The sequence below is a fragment of the Amphibalanus amphitrite genome, unplaced genomic scaffold (assembly GCF_019059575.1).
Source record: "Amphibalanus amphitrite isolate SeventyFive unplaced genomic scaffold, NRLGWU_Aamphi_draft 001695F_arrow, whole genome shotgun sequence".
Taxonomy (NCBI): domain Eukaryota; kingdom Metazoa; phylum Arthropoda; class Thecostraca; order Balanomorpha; family Balanidae; genus Amphibalanus; species Amphibalanus amphitrite.
In genome coordinates, this window is record NW_024883188.1 from 79,482 (window position 1) to 103,323 (window position 23,842).

The 23,842-nt window shown below is 50.3% G+C and overlaps 2 protein-coding genes across 9 annotated transcripts in view; both read left to right on the top strand.

The window, feature by feature from the left end:
* Positions 1-5,297, top strand: part of LOC122374685 (protein Aster-B-like) — a 52,639-nt gene extending 47,342 nt beyond the window's left edge. For all 3 annotated transcript variants that reach the window (XM_043353579.1, XM_043353580.1, XM_043353581.1), the window contains 3 exons: positions 388-565; positions 834-984; positions 4,272-5,297. In XM_043353579.1, the coding sequence (XP_043209514.1) occupies positions 388-565; positions 834-984; positions 4,272-4,388 (446 nt within the window). In that variant the 3' untranslated portion in view covers positions 4,389-5,297. The remainder of the gene's footprint in view (positions 1-387; positions 566-833; positions 985-4,271) is intronic.
* Positions 5,298-19,756: 14,459 nt separating this feature from the next.
* LOC122374687 (N-alpha-acetyltransferase 20-like) lies at positions 19,757-23,534 on the top strand. Of its 6 annotated transcripts, none has more exons than XM_043353583.1 (7): positions 19,757-19,820; positions 20,079-20,134; positions 21,121-21,145; positions 21,510-21,600; positions 22,264-22,393; positions 22,761-22,891; positions 23,083-23,534. In XM_043353583.1, the coding sequence occupies exons 2-7, from the start codon at positions 20,082-20,084 to the stop codon at positions 23,166-23,168; spliced, it is 516 nt and encodes a 171-aa protein (XP_043209518.1). In that variant the 5' UTR covers positions 19,757-19,820; positions 20,079-20,081; the 3' UTR covers positions 23,169-23,534. The 6 variants fall into 6 exon arrangements, with proteins under 6 accessions (XP_043209518.1, XP_043209521.1, XP_043209520.1 ...); XM_043353585.1 differs by lacking the exon at positions 19,757-19,820 and adding an exon at positions 19,945-19,955; XM_043353586.1 differs by lacking the exon at positions 20,079-20,134 and having other exon boundaries at positions 19,799-19,820.
* The last annotated feature ends 308 nt before the right edge of the window (positions 23,535-23,842 follow it).

The following is a 23,842-nucleotide window of genomic DNA, read 5'->3' on the forward strand; positions in this document are numbered from 1 at the left end:
ATGGGAGATGAGTGAGTGTTGTCCGAACAGAGGGTGGGTGGGAGAGGGGTTGAGTGTAAGGGAGCCGAACGTGTGATGGGGAATCATGGAAGGCGTTGGACCCCGTTCAGATATGGGGCTAAGGAGTGCCGATAGTCCTAAGTGAGAGAGAGTCTGAGCGACCTATTGGCTATGGCTCAGGAGAAGGGCAGTAGTAAGTCATTGAACCGTAACGTGTTGGATGGGCTCAAGCGTAACCTGTAAACCGATAGCATGGGAGGACCCCGAGGGAAATGCCTTCTGATTCATTGTTCGTTTCTCTGTGTGCAGCAGTCATGTTGGCAGAATACTGCTCCCTAATCTCTGCTGACCCCCACGCCATCTAACCTTTGTCTGTCCGTGTTGCAGTGTCGCCACTGAGCGGCGGCGAGTCCCGTCCGGCCACATCGGACCGGCTCCTGCTGGCCGTCATGGCCTTCATGCTGCTGCTGGTGCTGATGAACGGCTACCTCTACCTGAGGATGTCGCGGCTCGGGGAGCAGACGGAGGCGTTCGCGCACCGGGACATACTCGCCGAGCAGCTCAGGTGATACTCGGGCTGCTGACGCGGCTGGGGGTGGGGACGGAACAAGGCACAGGCAGCGGGCTCTTGGAAGAGAGATGAACGTGGTTTATTTTGGGTTTCTTATGGGCGCCGGCGTCACTCATTTGCGTGTGACAGTTTGTGACAATGGATGGTTCACTCAGCTAAGAACCCTGTGCTTTCTTCTGTCATATCCCCTGCCGCGATCTCCGACATTACTTCTGAGTATCCAAACCCATCTAACTCTCCCCCCCCCCCCCGCCTCCGACAGCCGGAGTCGGCCGCACAGCGTGGACGACTGTCTGCGAGTGGTGCAGCAGCAGGACAGACTGCACCGAGCCGAGCTACACAAGTGGCAGGAGATCGTCCACTCGGTGACGGCGCTGCTCAAACAGAGCGAGTCCGCCCTGGCCACCCTGCAGGTATGATGGCGGCGGAAGCGAGGGGGGAGAGACAGCAGGGGATAAAGGGAGGTCAGGAGGTCGAGAGGGTGGATTGAGACTTGCGTTGTGCTTTGATTGAGGTGGTTGGTGGTGCGAAAACATTTAATAACGAGCTACCAGTTTGTTTTCGACACTATCGACGGTCATTTTAAGTTTTAATTTGATAGGGAGGTTCCCACGTGTCGATAAAATCTGTCGTAAATTATCCCTGAAAATTGGCTTCTTTAGCTTACTGTGGCAACCTTTCGTTGCTGATGTAACTGACACCCATTTGAACCATAGAGATCTTATATACATAGAGATGACATGCACTTAAAATCGTGGCGATTCAGTGGGTCTTTTTAAGCAACTTATTTTCAGCCAGTAGCGTGCCAATATGGCTGAGGCATTGTTAGTCTGAAGAAATTATTACGTAGCGAGCGAAGCAAGCGTAGTCTTTCGTAGATTAACGGAAATTTCTGAGTATGAGCGGCCGGCCGGCCGTGGTTACGCTTTTGCGAGGCTTATATCTCTGCAACCACTTGACCGATTTACATTCGATGATTTTTATAGGGTAGCTTCATTCCTTCTACCAAGTATTGGACTATTCTCGATGCATGTGGGTGACCGCTTATGCACGTGCCACGTGCAAAACGAAGAGGTGTCAGTTTTGCAATTGTTGCAATATCTTGGTAACTACTTGGCCGATTGCGCTGAAAGTTGGTATGTAGGTAGGCACCCACTAGGTAATGCATATCCATGTGCCACAGTTGGGGTGCTGCTGCACGTGCGCACGTGCAGGGGTCGATTCCAGATCTCGAGAACGGCTGAAGCGATTGTGCTGAAATTTGGTACATGGTTAGGGACCAGTTAGTAGGTTGCCGTGCAAAAGTCAGTTGTGACCCATTTTGCACGTGTGCACGTGCAGGGTGCCGCTTCCAGATCTCGAGAACGGCTGGGCCGATTGCGCTTTAATTTGGCACATCGCTAGGGACCGGTTAGTAGGGTGCAGTGCACAAGTTAGTTGGAGGTGTCCCTTGCAAATTCGCTTGTCCAAGGCCCACCCTCTCGCTAGCTCCGTTGGTCGCCCCAAAAGGCGTTTTGCTGGTTAAAATATTGCTGTTCTTTCCTAGCTGATTTCATTCCTGTGGTAAGCAATGAAATTTGTAGCATGATTTCATTTTGTGTTTTTATTGAATTCCTTAAAAGCTCGCCTAAAAACATTCTCTCTCATTCAGGCTCTCATCAACCCGGCAGGCGGTGGACCTCCCGGCCACCTTCCGCGCGGTGGGGGGGGGGGGGCATTTTTTTGCCCCCCCTCCCGTATCTCCGAAACTACTGGACGGATCCGTAACATTTAAACGATGTTCGATAGCCCTGTCAAATTTGTCGACGGAACTCCAATTTCATTGACCCCGGGGTCACCGATGACGTCACAGGTCAGGTCACCAAGGGTCAGCACATGAACCAACTTTACTATTTACTATGGTTGTGCGATGCATGTTTTATGGCCCCCCTGACATGGTCCCCCCCCCAAAAAAAAAACGGTTACAGGTCTAAGGTTATTTGGGTCAGGTTCATGGAATTTTCAGGGTAGGTTCCTTGAGATTTGGTCAAGTTTGGCGCTTTCGGTCAACCGTCGTGAAAACGGCTGTTTTGAACCTTTCTGAGCACGGTGCAAGCTCAAATATACATATGTTGCATGTTCCCATTCAATGATACATTAGCCCTCGCCGGACCTATTGGTTTTCTACATACGCGCCGGCCGGGGGGGGGGGGGTTGGTACGATTTCCCTCGCCGTTTCGCCCCTGATGAAGCTAGAGCGTCGCGGAAGAAACAAGCGTGTGCGCCGTTACAAGACGCAGGGGCTGGTACCCGATTTTAAGGTCTCATGAGGTCAGGTCAAGTGACCAAGGGCCAGGGTTCAGTTTTTCATAACTTCGCAAAAAAACGGTCGGAGAGCCGCGATTTTGGCATCATCGTGTTCGCCTCGCTCAGGCGCGTCGAATGGTATACTTTTTGCTCGGGTGAGGTCAACTTGGGGTGTTGACCTCGGGTCAAGGGCAGGTCAGCTCCCCAGATCACGAAGCTGGTTGAAAGAGGTCATGTTACATATTACTCGAATCGGCAGGTCTTCCTGAGTTTATTGGTGGCTTTCCCGACTCGCTAACTCAATTTGATGGGGAGTTATTGATGAAAAACTCTAATGACCCAAGTATATAACTGCAATGAAAACCGTAAGCCTCATGCTAATAATTATATTCAAAATATAGGGCCAAGAAAATAAGACATGTTGGCCAAACTGACAAACTGACTTTTGTCAAACCGTCTTACGGTTTTCATTGCAGTTATATATGTAATCATGAGCCTCAAAACCGCGCTTTCTTTAATCAATGACCCAAGTGACCATAAATGACGCCACGCAATGTCAACAATGCAAAAGTGAAGCATCGGACCTTGCAAGGCGTGCAAGAAATCACGATTCCATGTGCTGGAGACAGTTTGAGATAGTTCTCAGTCGGCGCTAACATAGCAGTTTTCATTTTTCCCCATTGACTTATACCTAATGGTGAGATCACGTGGCCGACCTGACCTCATGTGATTTTTAGTGAAAATCCGAGATATATGTACAAGTTGTGAGACCTCTGGATGATACTACATCCTGTAAGTTTCATCTCCCTGTGAAATTTCCTCTGGCACTGACGGCGTTGCGAAGTTGCGACATCTGAGGACTGTGCAGAGGTTCACTTATGACGTCACAGGTCAGTGACCTGACCTGACCTGAAAATGCAGTTGGTGTCACAAGATGCGGCTTGGATCAAAGGTCAGGTATGCCAAGTTTCAGCTCTCTATCGCCTGCGTGTTCGGAGCTATCGTGAAAAACCCTATAGGGAGGCGGCAGCCCCCCCCCCCCCCCGTCGGACGGCGAGGGTTAATGATACATGCAGTACCTGGTACGAGCATAAGGTTAAAACATGCCTAATTTCATTTCAATAATAACGCTCGAAAGCGTCACAGCTAGACAAAAAAGAAAAACTGTACTTAAAAATAAGCGGATGTGAACACAATCTCCTTGACCGAATCCTTACAAAATACAAGTCACGGGCCATGGCACCCCAGAAAACATTGCTTAAAAAGACCCACTGAATCGCCACGAAATCAAGTGCTTTAACATAGGCGTGTCATCTCTATGTATATAAGATCTCTATGATTTGAACCGGCTGGATGGGGTCGGGGGGCCGCTTGTCCGAGCTTTCCATCTGACGTTTCTCCACTCGCTCCGCAGGCAACGCTGGAGTCACATCGGGCGCGGGACTGGCCGGCCTCAGCCGACCCAAGCCCCGTCCCCGGCGCGGGCGTCTGCGTGCCCTCAGCGGACCAGACCTGTCCAGTGGCCAGCTAAAGGCGGGCCCACACCGGCCGCAGAGACGGAGAGACCAGTCTGTGATATATCCTACTTATAGACGACCCGCTGCGCCGCGTGGCGCGCGCGCCGGCCGGGTACCGGGCTAGTGATTGTTACCGGTTACAAAGGTTGTTTATTTCTCAGAGTGTTGACGGACCGGCGCGCCTGTGATGGTCGGCGTCGTGTGACAGTGAGTGTGAAAGAGGAGCACTGCACGGCACGGCACGTGAGAGTGTCCTGCTGCGGCTGATTTTCTGCCGCAGCACGGAACTGGTTTGCACACAGAGCTCTACACTTACCTTTATTTAAGCTAAGCCGTTGAGCCTATCATGATATCAATTGCATAGGGTATGTCGTTTTGGTGACGAGTGTCTGCCTGCGCGCTGCCTCTGAGGACCTGTTATTGAGGGATCGGTGGTCCGTGTGGACCGGGACCGGTGATCGTGTGGACCCTGTACCGATTCGGGCCGAGTGTGGCGCCCTCTGCGCGCCGGTCCGCGGCCGGCCCGCTCCGTACCTGCGGCTCCCGGGTCGGCGGAGCCGGCGCGGCGCGCGACCCTCGCTGCGCTGGCCGCCTAGCGTTCTCACGGGAGCACAAACTACTTACGGGGATTTCTGGGCGGCTCCGGAGTCCCCCAGTGCCGCTCCGGTCACAGTTTCCGTCGCTGTGCGGCTCCGCCCGGTGTCGAATTGTCCTGTTAGGACGCCGGTCGCTGCCGGTCCAGTGGGACGACGCACGTTTTAGTCGTTGTTTTATCGCGTCTAGTCTACGCCTCGATCCGATGTTGTGCGTCATGCGAGCTGCCCGGAAATCACGATCGAGCTCTACACGTGTACCGGCATATTTATCTTTATTTTATTGTGTGCGTAACAGATGGATCCTCGGCTACGGGTGAAATAAATCGTGTATGTATGACAAAAGGTTGTTTTGGTTTTTACCACTCTTTGCGGAAGCTGTTGGGATGAAGGCTAGCCTGGCGCTTACCTATAAGTGACGATCGTGCTTGCTTATGTCCGGACGCAGTACGAATGGGTAGAGCGACTTCCGGGAAAAATTAGGCGCGAGGAAGACATTACAGCGCCCTTCCTTCGAGCACTGCCTTCGTTTGCATTGGGGCTATTAAAAAATATCCAGCCGCGTGCGCGCTGTCACTTTCCCGGAGGCGTCTTATTTCCTGGAAAATAAATTGGGCGAATTTGCTATGCGTGGTCGTACAGGGGAGCCAGGCAGTAGCGGCGGAACACCTTCAATTAAAGGGGGGCACTGCCGACTTTTGGTCCCATTCTTTCCATGCAACGCCCATAGGGCTAATGTTAAAATGCCGAAATCAAAGGGGGGCACGGTGCCCCGGTGACCTCCCCAGTCCCCGTTCCGCCGCCTATGGAGCCAGGGAAATGCGCGGATTACTCGTGTGTTTTGCGCTTGGTTTTGTCCGTTTTGTCACGGTTTTGCGTTTTCGTGCGTGTACCTACTGCACTCTTTAGTGCCCTGCTACTGCATTATGAAGTTCAGTGGTGTACTGTACTACTGCGTGTGTATCAAATGGGCATGTTTTTATGGTTTTTATGTTTTTTTTTTTGTTTTTTTTGCTCGGCCAGCCTAGTGCCAGTCTCGAGCGGTGGGACCTTTGCATTTTAGCCGGGATGCAAAAGCTACGTTAAACCGGTTTATGTTAACCCGGGAGCAAATAACAACGTGGGAGCCTATCTTAGGTGTGGCAAAGCTAACGGGAGTACTTACTTGTTGCCGAAGTGCCGAAAGAAAGTGCTGGAACCGAAAACACAGCATTGGTTCATGTATTTATTAACATTCATACACACAGTCATACTTGTGCAAGGTGTCAGTGTTCGGTTGTGGGGTGAAATAGCCAGGGAAAAAGTTCTACGAACTGAAAAACCCGGCGCCTATTGCAAAGGGAAAAACCCCGCGCTGAAGCCAAAATAGCGCGGGGAAAAAACCCTGTATCGTTTAATAATGTGTAGGAGGGTGACGAAGAGGGACAGGGAGGTGACTCCGCGCGGGAAAGGGCACCCGGAGGCAACCCCCGGAGGCCAGGCAGTAAAAGCTAAGCCCCCAGTCGGTGTTGACGCTGTTTTTATGTCATCATGACATTGTCATGTTTTTTAATCCCACAAAGAATTGACAAACATGAGCTCTGATTGGCTCCTTGGTCATTTTGGGACAACTTCTGCGCAACTGCGGCAGGCGGCGAATGAACATATCCGTATTCCTATTTCAGCGGCGCGAAAGGCAAGTGTCAATGCGCAGTCGCACTAACGTGGCGACAGCGCCACGTGTGCGATTTTGCTCTTAGGCTTATTAGATATTAGATCTTAAGCGATTGTTGTTGCGCGGCTACTGGCTAGCTTTCCCAGTACTTTCTCGAAATTATCATTCTCGGTATTCTCTTTTTGGCCCTCATCGTTGTGAATTTCTGCTGAATTCTGGCGGCGGCGGTGCTGCGCCGCGCTCGGTCCGCGTCGGTTTAGTGTCGGCCATTTTCCCACCTGGAAAATCGTGATTTGAACAAACCGGTAAGGTTCTCTGTTCTCTCCTTGCTGTTACGTCTCTGTTTTGTTAATTTGCTTCTTTCTCCATCAAAAGTTTCCTTCATACTCGTTTCTTGGGTGTGCCTCCTGTGAGATCTCGTTTTTTCAACCCTCTTCGTGCGTTTGGCACGCTTTTTTCGGCGCATTTCCAACCATCTACATTCTCTAAACATGGCCCCTCCCCTGTCCCGCCCCCGCCCTCCCCTGACCCGCCCCCTCCTCGAAGATTCCTCTCCGGGCTCGCCTGGTCGAGGCTGGGAGCCGCTAGATGACGTGCCTGACGGGCAGTCGTTTATCATCCTGACTAGTCCTGATCGGTCCCTCCAGGGTCTGTCACCGTTTCGAATCAAACGAGAACTCGACACCTTAATCGGCCCGGTTGTCACCGCAAAGGTAGTCCGATCGGGATCTCTTCTAATCCGGGTTAAAAACAAGGCTCAGGCCTCGCTGGCCCTTTCGATCCAGACTTTCCTCGGCAACGAAGTCGCCGCCAGCCCTGCCACCAAACTGAACTCGGTGGCCGGCACTGTATTTGCCCCATCACTGAAAAACATGGACGAGACGGAGCTCCTACACGAACTGCGGCCGCAGGGGGTCACCCTCGTCACTCGACTCCGCTCGCGTGGCCCCACCCCAAACCCGAGGATCAAAATCCACTTTCTGGGCCTTACCTGCCCACCGGCTATATACGCGGGATATGAAATCTTGGAGGTCAGGGAATGGGAGCCCAGCCCCCGCCTCTGTCGACAGTGCGGCAGCTTCGGCCACAACCAGACGACCTGCAGGTCAAAGAGACTGAACTGCCTGAAGTGTGGCACATCCGGCCACAAGGTCGATGAGTGCGACCGGGACCTCTACAGGTGCGGCCACTGTGGTGGCCCGCACCCAGCCTGGGATCGGATGTGCCCCGCATGGGAGTACCAAAAAAATAAGCTCAAAGCCAAGCTGGCGCCACCACCCCCGCCCCCACCGTTCCCGCCGAGTTCCTACTCGGAGTCAGGTGCCTCTGAATATCCGGCGCTCTCGTCCTCTCCACGCAGGGCCTCACTCACGGACACCGTACCGAGTCGCGAAAACCCGCCGGTCCAGAGTCGCACCCCGAAAGCCCCTGTCCGTCGACAGCTGAGCGCGCCCGAGGCTGTGGAGACCCCCGCGTCTGAGCCGGAGCGGGTGACTGAATCGCCCCTCAGCCCGGACGGAAAGCAGACGGAGACGTCGGCCGGTCCTCCGGCTGTCACCCCGGGACAGGCGCAGTGCGACCGCGGCGACGACGAATCGGTTCCAAACAGCACCGGCAACATGGTGATGGAGTCATGGGTCGACAGTATCGTGGACACAGGGGCGGACTCAGACGTTTCTGACACAGAGACCGTCTCTACAATCGTGGGTCCGGTGGCCTCTCCGCCCGCCGACTTAGAGACGGATGAGGCCGCCTCAGCGGCGAGCCAGCATGTAAACGCAGACACTCAGCATCCGCGAGCCACGACACGCGCCCCGTCCCCAACCCCGTCAGAGGGAATGAAGACCAGAGCCGCAGCGGCGGCTGCTCGTGAAAAATCTGTTTAACACTCAACACACATAAAACATGCATCGATCTGATGAATTCGTCCTCCAGTGGAACACTTCCTCTCTAGTGAGCCACTGGGGCGAATTCAAGAACTATATATTAAATAAAAAACCGTTGATAGCCGCCATTCAGGAGACCCATTTTCTGGACTCAGATTCCTCTAATTACAACTTTAACATACGTGGATATACTTTATATACAAATAACGTAAATGAAAAACCCCGCCGAGGCGGCTCGGCCCTTTATATGTAAGCGTCTAGCCCCGGCCGCTGGCGTCAGAGGCACACGCCGAACTCGGAGCCAACCAAGCGTGTATTCAGCACAAGCAGACAACAAACAAATTGAAACGCCCTAGAAAGAAAAGACAAACAACTGTCACAATCCCGACACATACAAAGCCGGCACGAAATATCAAACCCGTTATTAGAGAATGTGAAATAAAATAAACAGTAATTATCACGAAAGTTGAAACCCACCGTTCAAGCAGGCGCAATCCAAGCACATCTCGATCCTCGCCATGTCGCGGCGCACCGAATTCCCGCTCTGGACGCGACGGGGGCTCAACGGAAATTCGGCTGCTCTCTCATTGGTCAGAATAAGCGATTACCTGATTGGCTCTCGCGTGGCGCGCGGCTACATCATTGGACAAAATCATTACAGGAAGTCTAAAACTCTTCGGATAAGAAATATGACACATAACTAAAGAAACATTGGTACCGAACAATATTAAATAATAAAATAGTCATTACAAATCAGTATCATAACTAAATAGAACTAAACACGCGACAATAAACCAAGGACATTATTGCAGCGCCGGACGAATTTAGAGTTGCGACTTTCACTTCTGGTAGGCCCAGTATCCGCTCGCATAACATGTAAGCGGAAATCCGCTTACACCCTTCCTCCCTAACGCGAAGAAACTTCTCGATTATTTACACATACAATACAACGCATCGACCTACGAACAAAGGAACTTTTTTTTTAACTGGACGGCTAAACATGTTCGGTCTCAACTGAATAACTCCGTATTGCAGCTCAGCTCGTGCGCTTCTCCATTCGCTAGAGAACTACCTAGGTGCCCATTGTACAGAGGTAACACTAAGGCTCGCTTGCAGCTGTTCTTACTACGATAGGAATCTCAAGTCAAGTTATCGCCCAATGTCATTGCCTTTCACCCAGTATTAAACATTAAAAACGACAGCAGCACACAGCAGCTCTGTGTGATAGGTACCCACAACGGAAAATCACGGCGAATACCTGTCGGGAGGAATGACTACTCGTGTTGACCTACGCAATTCGGGACTGCGCATATCTGCGGTAACCTGAGTGTTCGCCACGTCGGGCGGCACCTCTGCTGCTCCAGTCGGAGCTGAACCTGCTATCGGTTCTGCGACTCCCTCTGGCGTCTCACGTGTCTCACGCGCTGTCTCTGTCTGAACTGGGAGTGTCTGCGGGGCGGAAGATATGGCGAACGGATTCAGCAGGGACAGGGCCGGCGGTCCTGAGTCGTCAAGACTAGCGGCGTCAGCTGGTTGGCAACTAGGCCTACCTTCACACTGCGCACCACTTACCCGCTGATTGTCACTGACACCATCCATCCTCCTTCGGCCTGTCGGAAAGGTCACGCCTGCTGCTGTCCCGACAGCCGGCTGTGGTCTCGCGGCGGGGTCCGCCCGTGAGACGGACGCTGTCGGTGCGGTCACCGGTGACTCACCTTCTCCGGTATCCACTCGAGGCTTCAACCTGTTGTGGTGTACGATGAGCGTAGACCTAGCTCCTTCTAGTCTGATCCTATAGTTCAGAGGACCGACCTGATCTACTACTACTGCTCTCTTCCAAGGACGCAAAAACTTGTAATACTGACCGCGCGGAACGATTCCCTTATGCAGATACACTTTGTCTCCGGGTAGGTAACTATTCTCATTTAGCTTTCTATCATAAATCTCCTTGTTCTTCTGATGACTTCTGTTCGAGTTCTCTAGTGCTACTTTGTGCAGAGCACGCAGATTGGTCTGCAGCCTCTCTAGATACTCCGTGATGGGTCGGGTCCTGCACCGAGTAGGACCGGCGTACTCGGCATCGGCGGGCAGCCTTGGCTCCCTGCCAAAAAGTACGCAGTACGGTGACACGCCGAGGGAGCGGTGCACCTGACTGCGGAGCCCGAGCATCAAAAGGGGCAGGTGGATGTCCCAGTCTGAGTGCTCGTGATCCTCAAGGAATTTAGACAGCATACCAAGCACAGTACGATTGATTCTTTCACAGATTGAATTACCCATCGGATGGAATGCCGTGGTATGTGACTGCTCTATCCCCAGTAACTGGCACGTGAGCTTCATAACTTCCCCGGTGAAGCAGCCACCCAAATCCGAATGGATCGTCTTTGGCACCCCATATCGAGACACAAACTCTCTGACAAACGCCTGAGCTACCTCAGTCGCCTCTTGTGTCTTCAACGGAATACACTCTACAAATCGCGAAAAATGATCGATAACTACGAGCAAGTGTCTGTGCCCCTGCGACGTCACTGGCAGGCCAGACAAAATGTCGAGCGCTACTACCTCCATGGGCGATGAGGCTGGCAGCTGGCCCAGGGACGCTCGCGGGGCGGGAACCGGCTTGTTCCGCTCGCCGCAGCGGTGACACGACTTACAGAACTTTTCTATATCTACAGCCATGCCGGGCCACCAGAACCTTAACCTAGCTTGCGCTAACAACTTATCACTAGCGAAATGACCTCCCGTGGGTCCGGCGTGCAGAGAAGTCAGCGCCCCTGAGATCAGACTCTTGGGCAGCACTACCTGTAGCTGATCAGAATCGCCAGGCCTTCTTCTGTACACGCGGAACAGAACTCCACCCACCAGTCGCAATCTGGACCACTGCGACAAGTATTTGCGACACGACTGGGGTAGATCCTTAGCTTTAGGTTTGGTTCCCGCGGAGACGCACTTCGATATTTCCGCGATATCCTCATCCTTGTCTTGCTCCGAGCGAATGTAGCTGGTCGACCAATCGTCTGACCTTACCTGAAAGCAGTATTCAGTCTCTGGGTCCGTCTGACATGACTGATCAGTCTGCTCGTCTGGTCTGCGGGAGAGAGCGTCTGGCACTGTGTGGAGGGCGCCTGGGCGATACTCGATGGTGAAGTGGAACTGAGACAAGATCTGGAACCAGCGGGCAAGCATGCCAGTCGGGTTGCGGAAATTGAGCAGCCATCGGAGACTCGCGTGATCACTCCGTACTTTAAATTCCTTACCTTCCAGGTACGCAGAAAACTTTTGCACGAAGATCACTACCGCTAGCAGTTCTTTCTGAGTGGTACCGTAATTCATCTGCGATTTTGACAGCTTCTGACTCCCATACGCGATCACTTTCTCCACGCCACCCTGAACCTGTAGCAGCACGGCGCCCGCCTGGGTGTCAGAACTATCACAATCAAGAATAAAAGGACCTGCGTCTCGGCTGAAATCGGGCAGCGTCAGCACTGGGGCTTCACTGAGGGCTTTGCGAAGCTGGTCGAACGAGAACTGCGCCTCCTCTGACCACTGGAACTTCACGTCTTTCTGCAACAGCTTGAAGAGCGGTGCAGAGATGCTCGCAAAATTTTTGACAAATTTGCGCATGTAACCAGCCAGCCCTAGGAATGAGGAGAGCTGCTTGGCTGTCCGCGGAATCGGCCAGTCGCGCACTTTGCTCACACGGTCGGGGTCGAGAGACAAGCCACTCTCATCCACCACATGTCCCAAGAATTTGACACTCGAACGGAACAGGGAGCACTTTTCCAGATTGATCGTGAGACCGGCTCGGTGGAGCCTGTCTAGAACTAGCTCGAGCTTCTCAAGTGTCTCCTCGAACGTCTTACCACCCAAACAAACATCATCAAAGTAGGAATGACACGTGCCCTTGGGAAGATCGCGCAAAACAATATCGAGCATGCGGGCGCAGCTAGCCGCGGCACCATTGAGTCCCATCGGGAGCCGAAGGTGCTGCCAAGCGCCGAACGGGGTGACGATAGTCGTTTTAGGACGATCCTCTTCTCTCACACCGATTTGAAAATAACACATGCGAAGATCAAGCACACAGAACATTGAATTTCCACCCAGGGAATCTAGAATCGTGTCTATTCTGGGGACAGGATAAGCAGGCATCTTAGTCACAGCGTTAACTTTTCGGAGGTCAGCACAGATCCGGACTCGTCCATCTTTCTTTGCGACAAAGCATGCAGGACTACTCCAATATCCATTCGACTCTTCCAGAACCCCTAGATCCACCAAGCGTTGTATCTCGGCCCTTACCTTATCCTCCAGGAATGGTGGGACGCGATGGGGTGCTGAACGTATCGGCGGACTGTCACCTGTGTCGATGTGATGCTCCACCGCGGATGTGAAGCCCAACCGACCATCAAACATGTCACTATATTTGGTCAGCAGCTCGGTCACCTTCTCCTTCTGCTCCTTACTGAGGTCTGTGTCTGACAGGTCTATCTTTTCACGCCAATTGGGATCTGCGTCACCTGAAGGGACTGGAAACTCAGCCACGCCCACTTCCAGTCTACCGATCTCCGCACGCTTGGGGATCGTGACCGGCTCAGTTGTAATGTTTCTCACAAGGCACGGAACACTCTGACCGTTTACCTGCACCATGGAAGGGACCAACTCGAGTCCCGGGACTTCAAGCAATGGCTCGCACAGTGCTGGCCCTCTGAAGTCGACGTTTGGAACAAAACCTGGAAAGAAAACCTCGTGTCCGGCCGGAACCGCGATGTCTCTCTGACAAATCACCTTACCCACCGAGAAGACTGAAGCGGAGATGGTTCTGACCATTTTCGCAGAGCTGAGGATCAGCTGACTCTTGGTGAGATCCAGAACACACGGGCACACGCCAAAGAACTCCAATCCCAACAAAACAGTGCAGTCAATCTGATCCGAAACATAGAATGGAACCACCACCACTTCTCCAGCAACTTTAACGGCAATCTGTGTACGACCGATCAGTGGTAGGGGGTCCCTGCTAACCGTGTGTGCCACTGTGGCCGTAGTGAAAAGGGGAGGGGCCTTGGGGAGCACATCAAAAACGGATTTGTGAATGATATTAATGCTGCTGCCGGTGTCCAGCGTCACTGAACACGTCACACCTCCCACATCAGCGTTAAATGTCATGTCAGCATTCAAGTGGACTGTCCTCTCATCTGCTCGGGCTGCAACGACTGGGCCATCCGGGGCGGCTGCAACGGCTGCGGCCGCTGGTCCTGTGGTCTGGCATCCCACTGATGTGGACCTGGTCCCCGCTGGAACCCTGAGACTGGGGTCCGCTGCTGGTCGGGTCTGGGGTCGGGGCCGGGCCCAGCCCGCTGGGGGTTTACCTGCTGCGTGCACATCCGGGCCAAGTGTCCTTTGGTCCCACACAAATGACACGGCAGGTGCCTTTGCCGACACCGCGCCTGGTTGTGACCGGGCCTCCCACAACAGAAGCAAGTACGGCCGCTGCTGGACATTGGGGGAGAACGAGCGCTTACCTGCGGACGCTCCAGTCGCGAGAGTTTCAACTCCAGCTCCTGAACTTTCCGACGAAGTAGGTCTGTCTCGTCTGTGGCCGCTACCTGCCGAACCGTCTGGCTCGCTGCCACCAGATGTAAGCGTCTAGCCCCGGCCGCTGGCGTCAGAGGCACACGCCGAACTCGGAGCCAACCAAGCGTGTATTCAGCACAAGCAGACAACAAACAAATTGAAACGCCCTAGAAAGAAAAGACAAACAACTGTCACAATCCCGACACATACAAAGCCGGCACGAAATATCAAACCCGTTATTAGAGAATGTGAAATAAAATAAACAGTAATTATCACGAAAGTTGAAACCCACCGTTCAAGCAGGCGCAATCCAAGCACATCTCGATCCTCGCCATGTCGCGGCGCACCGAATTCCCGCTCTGGACGCGACGGGGGCTCAACGGAAATTCGGCTGCTCTCTCATTGGTCAGAATAAGCGATTACCTGATTGGCTCTCGCGTGGCGCGCGGCTACATCATTGGACAAAATCATTACAGGAAGTCTAAAACTCTTCGGATAAGAAATATGACACATAACTAAAGAAACATTGGTACCGAACAATATTAAATAATAAAATAGTCATTACAAATCAGTATCATAACTAAATAGAACTAAACACGCGACAATAAACCAAGGACATTATTGCAGCGCCGGACGAATTTAGAGTTGCGACTTTCACTTCTGGTAGGCCCAGTATCCGCTCGCATAACATGTAAGCGGAAATCCGCTTACATATATTGCTAATAACCTCTTGCACCACGAAATTCAGCTCCGCACCACGCTTAACGCGGTCGCAGCTCAAGTCAAAATAGCGCAACATGACCTTGCCATCCTTTCCCTGTACCTTTCCCCAAGCCACCGCTTTTCCTCCTCTGAACTCCGCCAATTGTTTGTCCAGCTTCCCCACCCCTGCCTAATACTAGGAGATTTTAATGCCCACCACAGATCCTGGGGCTCAACAACGAACAACGCGCGCGGAACACTAATTGATAAGATAATGGATTCACTTGATCTCATTTGCATTAACAACCGCACACCCACTTTCACCAGACGCAACCAAGGTCAAGTCATACACTCCGTCATCGACTTGGCCTTCACAGACACTAACACCGCGACACTTTTCACTCAACACGTCGGAGATGATACATTGTTTAGCGACCATTATCCCATTCACTATCAACTTAATGTCCCTTCAGGACAAGCCAATTTCACATTTCTTCCTCGTTGGAACTTTAAGAAAGCTGATTGGGCCTCCTTTCAAAAACATATAGATGAACACACTCCCACCCCTCCCCCTGACATCAACACCTTTTTAAACGTGATTCTCGCTGCTGCTCACCAAAATATTCCCCATACCCACCCCCCACGTGAAAACAAAGCTGCCCCTTGGTGGAACGCTGACTGCAATCGAGCTGTAGCTCTGCGGAAGCGTGCCTTACGAGTCTTTAACAAATGTATTTGCGATTACCATGAAAATGCCCTCCGGAAGGCCCGATATGATGCTTCACAAATAATACTTAAAGCAAAACAAGAAGGATGGCACTCCTTCTCTAACAGCTTTAATAGATTTACTCCCCTTTCTAAAATCTGGTCGCTAATTAGAGTTTTTTCGACAAGGCGCAGCACAACTTACAAAATTCCTCATCTCTACATTAACAACACCCACTACACCACTCCCCTTCAAGTTGCGACACAATTCGCCCAACATTACGCACGAATATCTTCTGCTCAACAATACACACAAGTACAACATGACAGCTTTGACACAACACTCGACACCCTCTCCTTCGACTCAGCAAATACTGAAAATTATAACAAGCACTTTGACTTGTTCGAACTTAGACACGCCATATCTCGATGTGGTGAAACGTCGGTAGGGCCGGATCAGATAGCCTATCCTTTCTTCAAAAACCTTTCTGAATCCGGCCTTGAAAACCTTTTGATAGTAATCAATAATCTATGGGAAAACAATTTGTACCCCGAGAGCTGGAGAAACAGTACCATCGTCCCCATCCTCAAACCCTCCAAACCACCCTCCTCCCCCTCTAGTTATAGACCTATATCCCTAACCAGTTGCGCTGCTAAATTGACAGAACATATGGTCAATGGACGGATTAGGGCATATCTAGAAGGTAACTACCTCCTCTCTCCACATCAAACAGGATTTAGGTCCGGCCGTTCCACGGCAGACAATATAGTCCACCTCATTGATGACATCCAGAAGGGCTTCCAAAATGACATGTATACATTTGCAGTTTTCATTGATTTTCAAAACGCCTTTGATAAAGTAAATAAACAAGCCCTTCTGATCAAACTTCATAAGACAGGTATTCGCGGCCACATGGCCCATTATATCTCTAATTTCCTCAAAGATAGAACATTTAACGTACGATGCGGTAACACATTTTCTCCCAATCTTAATCAGGATCACGGCCTCCCTCAGGGCAGTGTCCTCTCCCCAACCCTCTTCCTTATTATGATTAACGACCTTTTTCAAAACCCACCTAGTAGCCTTAAGCATTCTATTTTTGCCGATGATGTGGCCATTTGGGTAACGCGAAGAAACATTGACTCGGCTTTTGCCTCCGTTCAAAACGCAATGGAGGATATTCATAGCTGGTGCGATAAATGGGGCCTAAGTCTTGTCGCCCAGCAAAACAGTAGCACTTATATTCTCCCATAAGTCCCGTTTTAAATTTGATACCGAACTTAAAGTAAAGAACCAAACTATCAAATACGTTAAAACGTTCAAATACCTCGGCATCACACTAGATAGTACTCTCCTTTAAACATCACTTTGAAGACGTTAAAATGCGTTGCACTAGGCGCCTCAACATACTTAAGTGTATAGCAGGAAAGGATTGGGGTGCTGATCGCAGCACCCTCCTTAACCTATACACTTCCCTAATCCGTCCTATCCTGGATTACAACAGTTTTCTATTTGATGATATAGCTTCTAATCAGATCGAATCACTTCAAGTTATACAAAATAAGGCCCTGCGTATAGTTACAGGAGCCCAAGGCTCTCCACGCAGAATGTAATATTCCTCTTCTCTCTCACCGCCGTAAACTCCAACTCCTTCGCTTCTATGCGCGCACTTTCTTGTCCCCTTATTCGCCTTCGCACCGCATTGTCTCCAATCGATATACGGACGACCCTCCCACAACGGCCCAACTCAAATACCCGATAATCGCCTATCGCATAGAAAGGACACTCAGTGATTTCCAGTTGGATTTTCCATCTATTTTTCATCGGCCACCCATCTCTTCTTTCTTTCTGCCAGCCATAGAGAATATTGCATTCCTGTACGCAGAGGCAAAATCAAAAGTCACAAAAGAAGAAAGCATTCAACTTTTCTATGAGCATAAAGAAGAACATAAAGACTATGCATACCTACATATATACAGATGGTTCAGTTTGTGACGGGAGGACGGCAGCCGCTGTCACATCTGACCATCATAACAAAACAAGTAGGCTACACGACGACCATAGCATATTTAGTGCTGAGTTGATAGCCATTCACTCAGCACTCAAATATGTCTCATCGAAAAACATAGAAAAGGCTGTGATCTGCACAGACTCAGCTTCATCGGTAAAGGCAATAGCTCACAGAAAAATGGAAAAAAACGAAATCGTTTATAAAATAAAAAAGATGATTATTGGCTTTACCGATGAAAACAAACACGTCATTCTCCTGTGGATTCCGTCCCACGTTGGAATACAGGGGAATGAAAAAGCAGACAAGCTAGCCAAAGAAGGTCTTCATCTCCCATCTCGAAATCATCTCGCTCTCCCCCTTCCGGATTTTCTGTCTTCGCTCTTCCGTGCCTTCCAGAGATACCGCCAAAAATGCTGGATAGATGATCATACACCACATCTCTTCTCCATTAAACCGAAACTTTGCCATTTCTACTCTTCCCATCAAAACACAAGGATCAAAGAGAGAGTCCTAGCCAGGCTCCGGCTCGGCCACACACAACTCACCCACAACTACATCCTGGATAGAGCACCTCCACCCATATGTCACCACTGCCGCGACCACCCACGCTACACCATCTCACACTTCCTCCTCCACTGCCCACACCTACACCAACACCGCAGACATATAGTACAATACATTAACCCTCGCATGTGTAGGGGGGGGGGGTCGGATGGACCCCCCCATGGTTTTTCGCGAATAACTCGCGTAAAAAGCGGCCGATCGCGACGAAACTTTCAGTACCCTCGCATTGATCAATTTTACACCTACCCTGAAAATTTCATGACCCTGACCCAAATGACCTTTGACCTGTGACCTCTTTTCCGAGACCATGTTTGGCCGGAATCGCGATTTCGCGTATGTCGGCTCGCACTAGCCGCGTGTTTGCAAGCTTTTCGTGGTTTCAAACGTTCAAACATGTGATTTGATGTTACTCCCGTGTGTGTCAAGGTCACCTGAAGGTCAGGTCAGGTCATTGACCTTTGGTGACCTCGGGTGACCTCAGGTCACTTTTTCGAGTTTTACATGTTTCTAGGCTAGTTTTTGGAGCTGAATTCGAATTTAGCAACCATTTGAACATTTACGAAGTAGTTTTGGTGACTTCGTAACATGTTACGAAGCTGTCAGAGGCGGTTGACACGTACTACGAATACCCGTCACGACGCCTACTGGTTGACCTGACCTGACCTGACCCGACCTGGTCTAAATGCTTCAAGACATCATCTGCGATCAAAACTAACACGATATTCGTGATCAGCACCCCGAAAAACCCCTTAGCAGCCACACTTTACGACTTTCTAACAGGTCCCGATTTTCCCGACTTTGGGTCATTGACCTGACCTGGAAGGTCAACCAATGACCTAGGACCTTAAAATTGGGTATCATCGGCTTCCTCTCGTCACGGGCAACACGCTCGTTTTTTCCGCGAAGCTCTAGCTCGATCAGGGGCCAAACGGCAAGGGGGGGGGTCCAACCGACCCCCCCCCCCCTACACATTAGAAGCTGGCAAATGCCGCACACATGCGAGGGTTAACACACATGGACTCTCTCTCGACCTTCCGACTCTCCTGGGCGACACTCATCCGGATATCCACGACCTTCTGTTCGTCTTTCTCGCCGACGCTCGGATCATCAAGAGCCTTTAGCGTGTTAGGGCCGCGGCTGCCGCCCCTAAAACGCTAATCAGAGCCCTCGTCTCCCGGCTCACCCCCAAACTCACACATTAATTAATCGCGGTTACAGGGCTTTTTCCCTCGCGCCGTTTTGGCTTAGGTGCGAGGTTTTTGCCCTTTGCGTTAGGCGTCGGGTTTTTTATTATTTAGGACTTTTTCTCCCGACCATTACACCCCACAACAAGGCCCCGCCGGGGGGCTGGAGCCTAGAAGGTGTTATACCTTCTGTCAGTGCGATGAAAGCTTCCCGGCTCCATTACACTGACACCAGCTCACAAGTGTTCATGTCTATTATGTATTGTTAATAAAAGTCATTCCCACTGTTGTGTTTGCGACTCCAGAGGGCTGTTCACGGACCCTGTGTGCGGTCGGACCGCACACAGCCTCCAAGCTCCGCCCACTGCGTCCCTACGTCAGCCTTGCGTCACCGCACACAGCGACCGCTGTGGCCGGTCGGGACTGGCCACAGCGGACCGTCCACCGCACGCAGCCGTGACGTCAGAGCCGCCTACCCATCCCCTACCCCCACGCCTGCTGGACGTACCGCACACACCGCACGCAGCAGTGTGCGGTGCCCGTGAACACCCCTCAGACATCTCGGCTCTTTGGCTATACACGTAAGTACCTCCCTTAGCTTTGATTGCACATTAAGATAGGATCCCACGTGTTTTTGCTACCGGGTTCACATAAACCGGTTTAACGTAAGACTTGCTGCCCGGCGAAAATTGCCGGAGTAACTGCCCCCTGCTCGGGTATGGCACTAGGCCGACCGAGCAAAAAAAAAAAAAAAAACGTATTCCTATTTGTTTTGGTGTGTAGTTGGTGAGTGGAGGTATCAATATCAATATTCAAGATTTAATCCCATTTATTTTCAGAAAATGACCACCATTCGTCGAATGACATGTGACGATCTGTTTAAGTTCAACCTGGTGTAAGTATTTTTGCATTATTTTGTCACTGACTAGTGATATGGCTGTTAATATCTGACTGTGGTGTGTTGTGATTTTGATTTGTTAGTTGCTTACCTACACTTTTTCTTGAATTGTTAAAAAAAAAATGCATTGGGTTTGCATTGCACTTGGCATGTCAAGATTTTGCCGGAAGACATGCACATGAAGTCACAGGCAGGGCTGCGGAGACGGAGTATGAGTCTGTCAGAGTCGACAGTTCTGTCCAGAGTTGGAGTCACCAAATTATTACCGACTCTGATTCCACAGTCACTAGTCAGAGCAAATGCTGCATGGCTCAATGTCATGCACTGCACCAGTTTGATTGATGACACTGTGCTCAAAATTGGACTGTTGAAAAAAGGCCATTTTGCTGTTTTGGACGAACATTTTCAGGGGCAGAAGCAGAACTAGAAGACAGTGAATTCTCTAGAATATGTTTTTTATCCTGCATGTTATTTTTAATGTATATCATAATGCAAAGCCTTAGAACGCACAAGGGATCGTTTCAGGCAAGATGAAAACATCTCCATTATGAACTTCAACATCATGATATGGATTTTAATAGAACCTTCCGGATTCAGAGTCTGAGTCGGAGTCTATTTTTGAAGCCGGAGTTGGAGTCGAAGTCACCCAAAAATCCATCGACTCAGCAGCCCTGGTCACTGTTGTCAAATGTTCCTGTGCTCCGGAGTTCTATAGCCTTGGTGCTGCCAATCATAAGTTGTTACCTACCATGTTTGCACGTTTGATGGCTCTTTATATTCAATAGTCATTAGTGTGGTTGGTGGCAGCATCTTCACCCAGGGTTGAGGCTTCTCAAGTTATTGAAATGCCTTATTGATTTGTTTGTGCTTCCTTTTATGGATATAGTATGCTAAATGCTTGTTTAAAACTGGGGGTGTTGACATTCATTTAGCAGTTTATTTGTCATTAATATTGATAATTCATGATTGTTTGTCTTTTTCAGGAATCTGGATCCACTGACTGAAACTGTATCCTTTAGAATTTAGATGCATAATGTTAAGCAATGGCTCATAAGAATGCAGCCCATCAAGCTAGTTATCAGCTGCAGCTGCATGTATGCATTTTAAGTTACACACAGTGAATGGTTAAATTTTCTGCTTATCTGTAGGCCTGTTACCTTGTTTTAAGTGTAATTAAATTTGGTAGTTAACATAAACATTTATAAATGGCAGTAGCTGCTGATATTTCTACCAAAATGTGCACTTAGTTAAACTTAAATTAATTGTGATTTCTTTAGAACCTGCTGTAGCATTGCTGATCCACCAGTAAGGTTTTCTTTGTTTAACGAGGTTGAGAAATGCATTTGGTCTATTCTTTAACCATATTGAACAGTATGGGATCTCATTTTATATGCAGTACATGGCCCATTGGCCTGAGTACATGCAAGTTGCTGAGTCTGCCAGTGGCCAGATCATGGGATACAGTAAGTGCTCTGGGTGCCTTGTCTGTTATTGTTCAGTCTTTGTCAAAGTTCAGTCTTGTCCAGTTTTTATTTGATGCTGTAGCTATGTTGATTGACAAGGGTTCATGCTCCCGGTGACCTTTGTTATAGAGGTGGCAAAAGATGACAATTTTGGGAACCAGACTCGAACCAGACCCGGCTGGACATTTCTGGAACCAGTCAGACCCGGTCTTAGTTGGAATCGGAACCAGTTGGACCCGTTCCCCAAAAGTCAATTAATACAAACTACTTGTAGGTATCATTAGTTGCATCAAGTAAAACAGCCTATTTCCCACTGGGAATACACACGAGCTATTGTGCGCAAAGAAACATTCACTTCATATTTTGCAATAATGTGTAGTGTGCAATATGTGTAGTTTATGGAAGGACCCGGTTGGACCCGTCAGAAAATTTCCAGGAACCGGTCTGGACCCATATGGGTCCAGACTGGTTCTTTGGACCGGGTCCTCGGGTCCACATTTTGCCATCTCTACTTTGTTATTCAATCAGTTTGTAGCTAATGATTTGTTTATTATCTGATGATATTCATTAAGCATGTAGAGTGCTATCTTCTCAATCACTTACTTCAGTCTTTCCATTGAGATTGCTTCCCATGCACATATAATGGCTTTCCTGCTGCTACAGTCATGGGCAAGACGGAGGGTCACGGCGAGCATTGGCACGGGCACGTGACGGCCGTCACAGTGGCGCCTACCTTCCGGAGACTCGGCCTGGCGCGCAAACTCATGGACTATCTGGAGGACGTCTCGGAGAGGTGAGGATAGGGACTAGGGAGGTCTGTATTCATACCGTGTGGCAGAGGTGGGGCTTGGGCGGTCTAAATTCACGCCACTGAACGGTGAACCAAATGTCGGTGAAATGGCCCAGTGATGAGTCCGTGCACCTTTGTGCTGCAAAGATAGCCTTTCCATAGCAGCAAAGATAGCGTTTCCATGGCAGGAAACCAGGACCTACGTGCGTCACTTAGCCGATCCGATATCCATTCAAGTGTTCGATTTAAGTTCAATAGATCATGTTTTTTCACGGTGACTATAAATAATGTTTTTATCCTGTTCTTAATCATGACTCATCATTCACATTTCGCGGCATGGTCTCACGCCCTGTTTCCCGTTCACCACCAGGAAGAGGGCCTACTTTGTCGACCTGTTTGTTCGTGTGAGCAACAAGGTGGCGATCGACATGTACGAGAAGCTCGGCTACGTCGTCTACCGGAGGGTGCTCGAGTACTACTCAGGCGACGAGGACGCGTTTGGTGAGGATATCACGTGTTGTCGTCATATTCGTTATCCATTTGGTACTGGAAACAGGGATGTGGGTTTTTGAAATAGACAAATTGCCGGTATATATTTGACTTACTGACAGCCTTTTTCTTACTTCAGCAGCTGATTAAGTGATGTTCGTCAGTTAAGTCCCTCCGCTGACCGCAGTTGTTATTTTCGGCAGACATGCGGAAGGCCCTATCTCGGGACCCCGGCAAGCAGTCCATGATACCGCTGAAGCACCCAGTGCGGCCCGACGAGCTGGACTAACGCCACAGCGGCTCTTATGGAGCAGTTGGGCCGTTCTCCGGTGCTGGCGGACCGCTGGGTGTCTTCAACCAGGCAGGCGATGCTTGGGAGGGGACGAAGTGGAGTACCTCACGGAGGGCTGGAACGGGAGACAGTTCAGTGTCGCTTGTTGCTGGTGATGAACCGTGGGACAATAAGAAATAGTGCATGGTCGAGTGGTAAAATGAGTAGATAGTGTTCTTAAGTGCAGTCGTGCGATTTGGGGAGAGGGGAGGGGGCTGTGTTCTTTGGTGTGTACTAATGGCATGTTTTTAGGCTTGTAACTTCATATGTGTTGTTTTCTGATTTATAGGAAAATAAACCGTTTTCCGATTGACATGCAAAGAAGCAGTGTTAAGGACACATGAACGGCTCGTGTTGGCCACAGAATACGGCTTGAGTTGAATATTGACACGTTTGGTTGCCGGTTGTCAATATTTGAAAAGCACAGAACAGCTGGCCAACGGACAGATGGTGTGGGGGAAACGTGTGCCAACGTTGACAAAGAGAAACACATTACCGATGTAAGGAGTAAGCACGTCATGCTGCTGATTGCTGATGTTACTCGCAGACTCCTCGCTCTCAGCGTACAGCACCACCTTTCTGGACCCGGAAATGTTGATGTGGGGTTGTAAGAATTATCGAGCGCGCTGTTC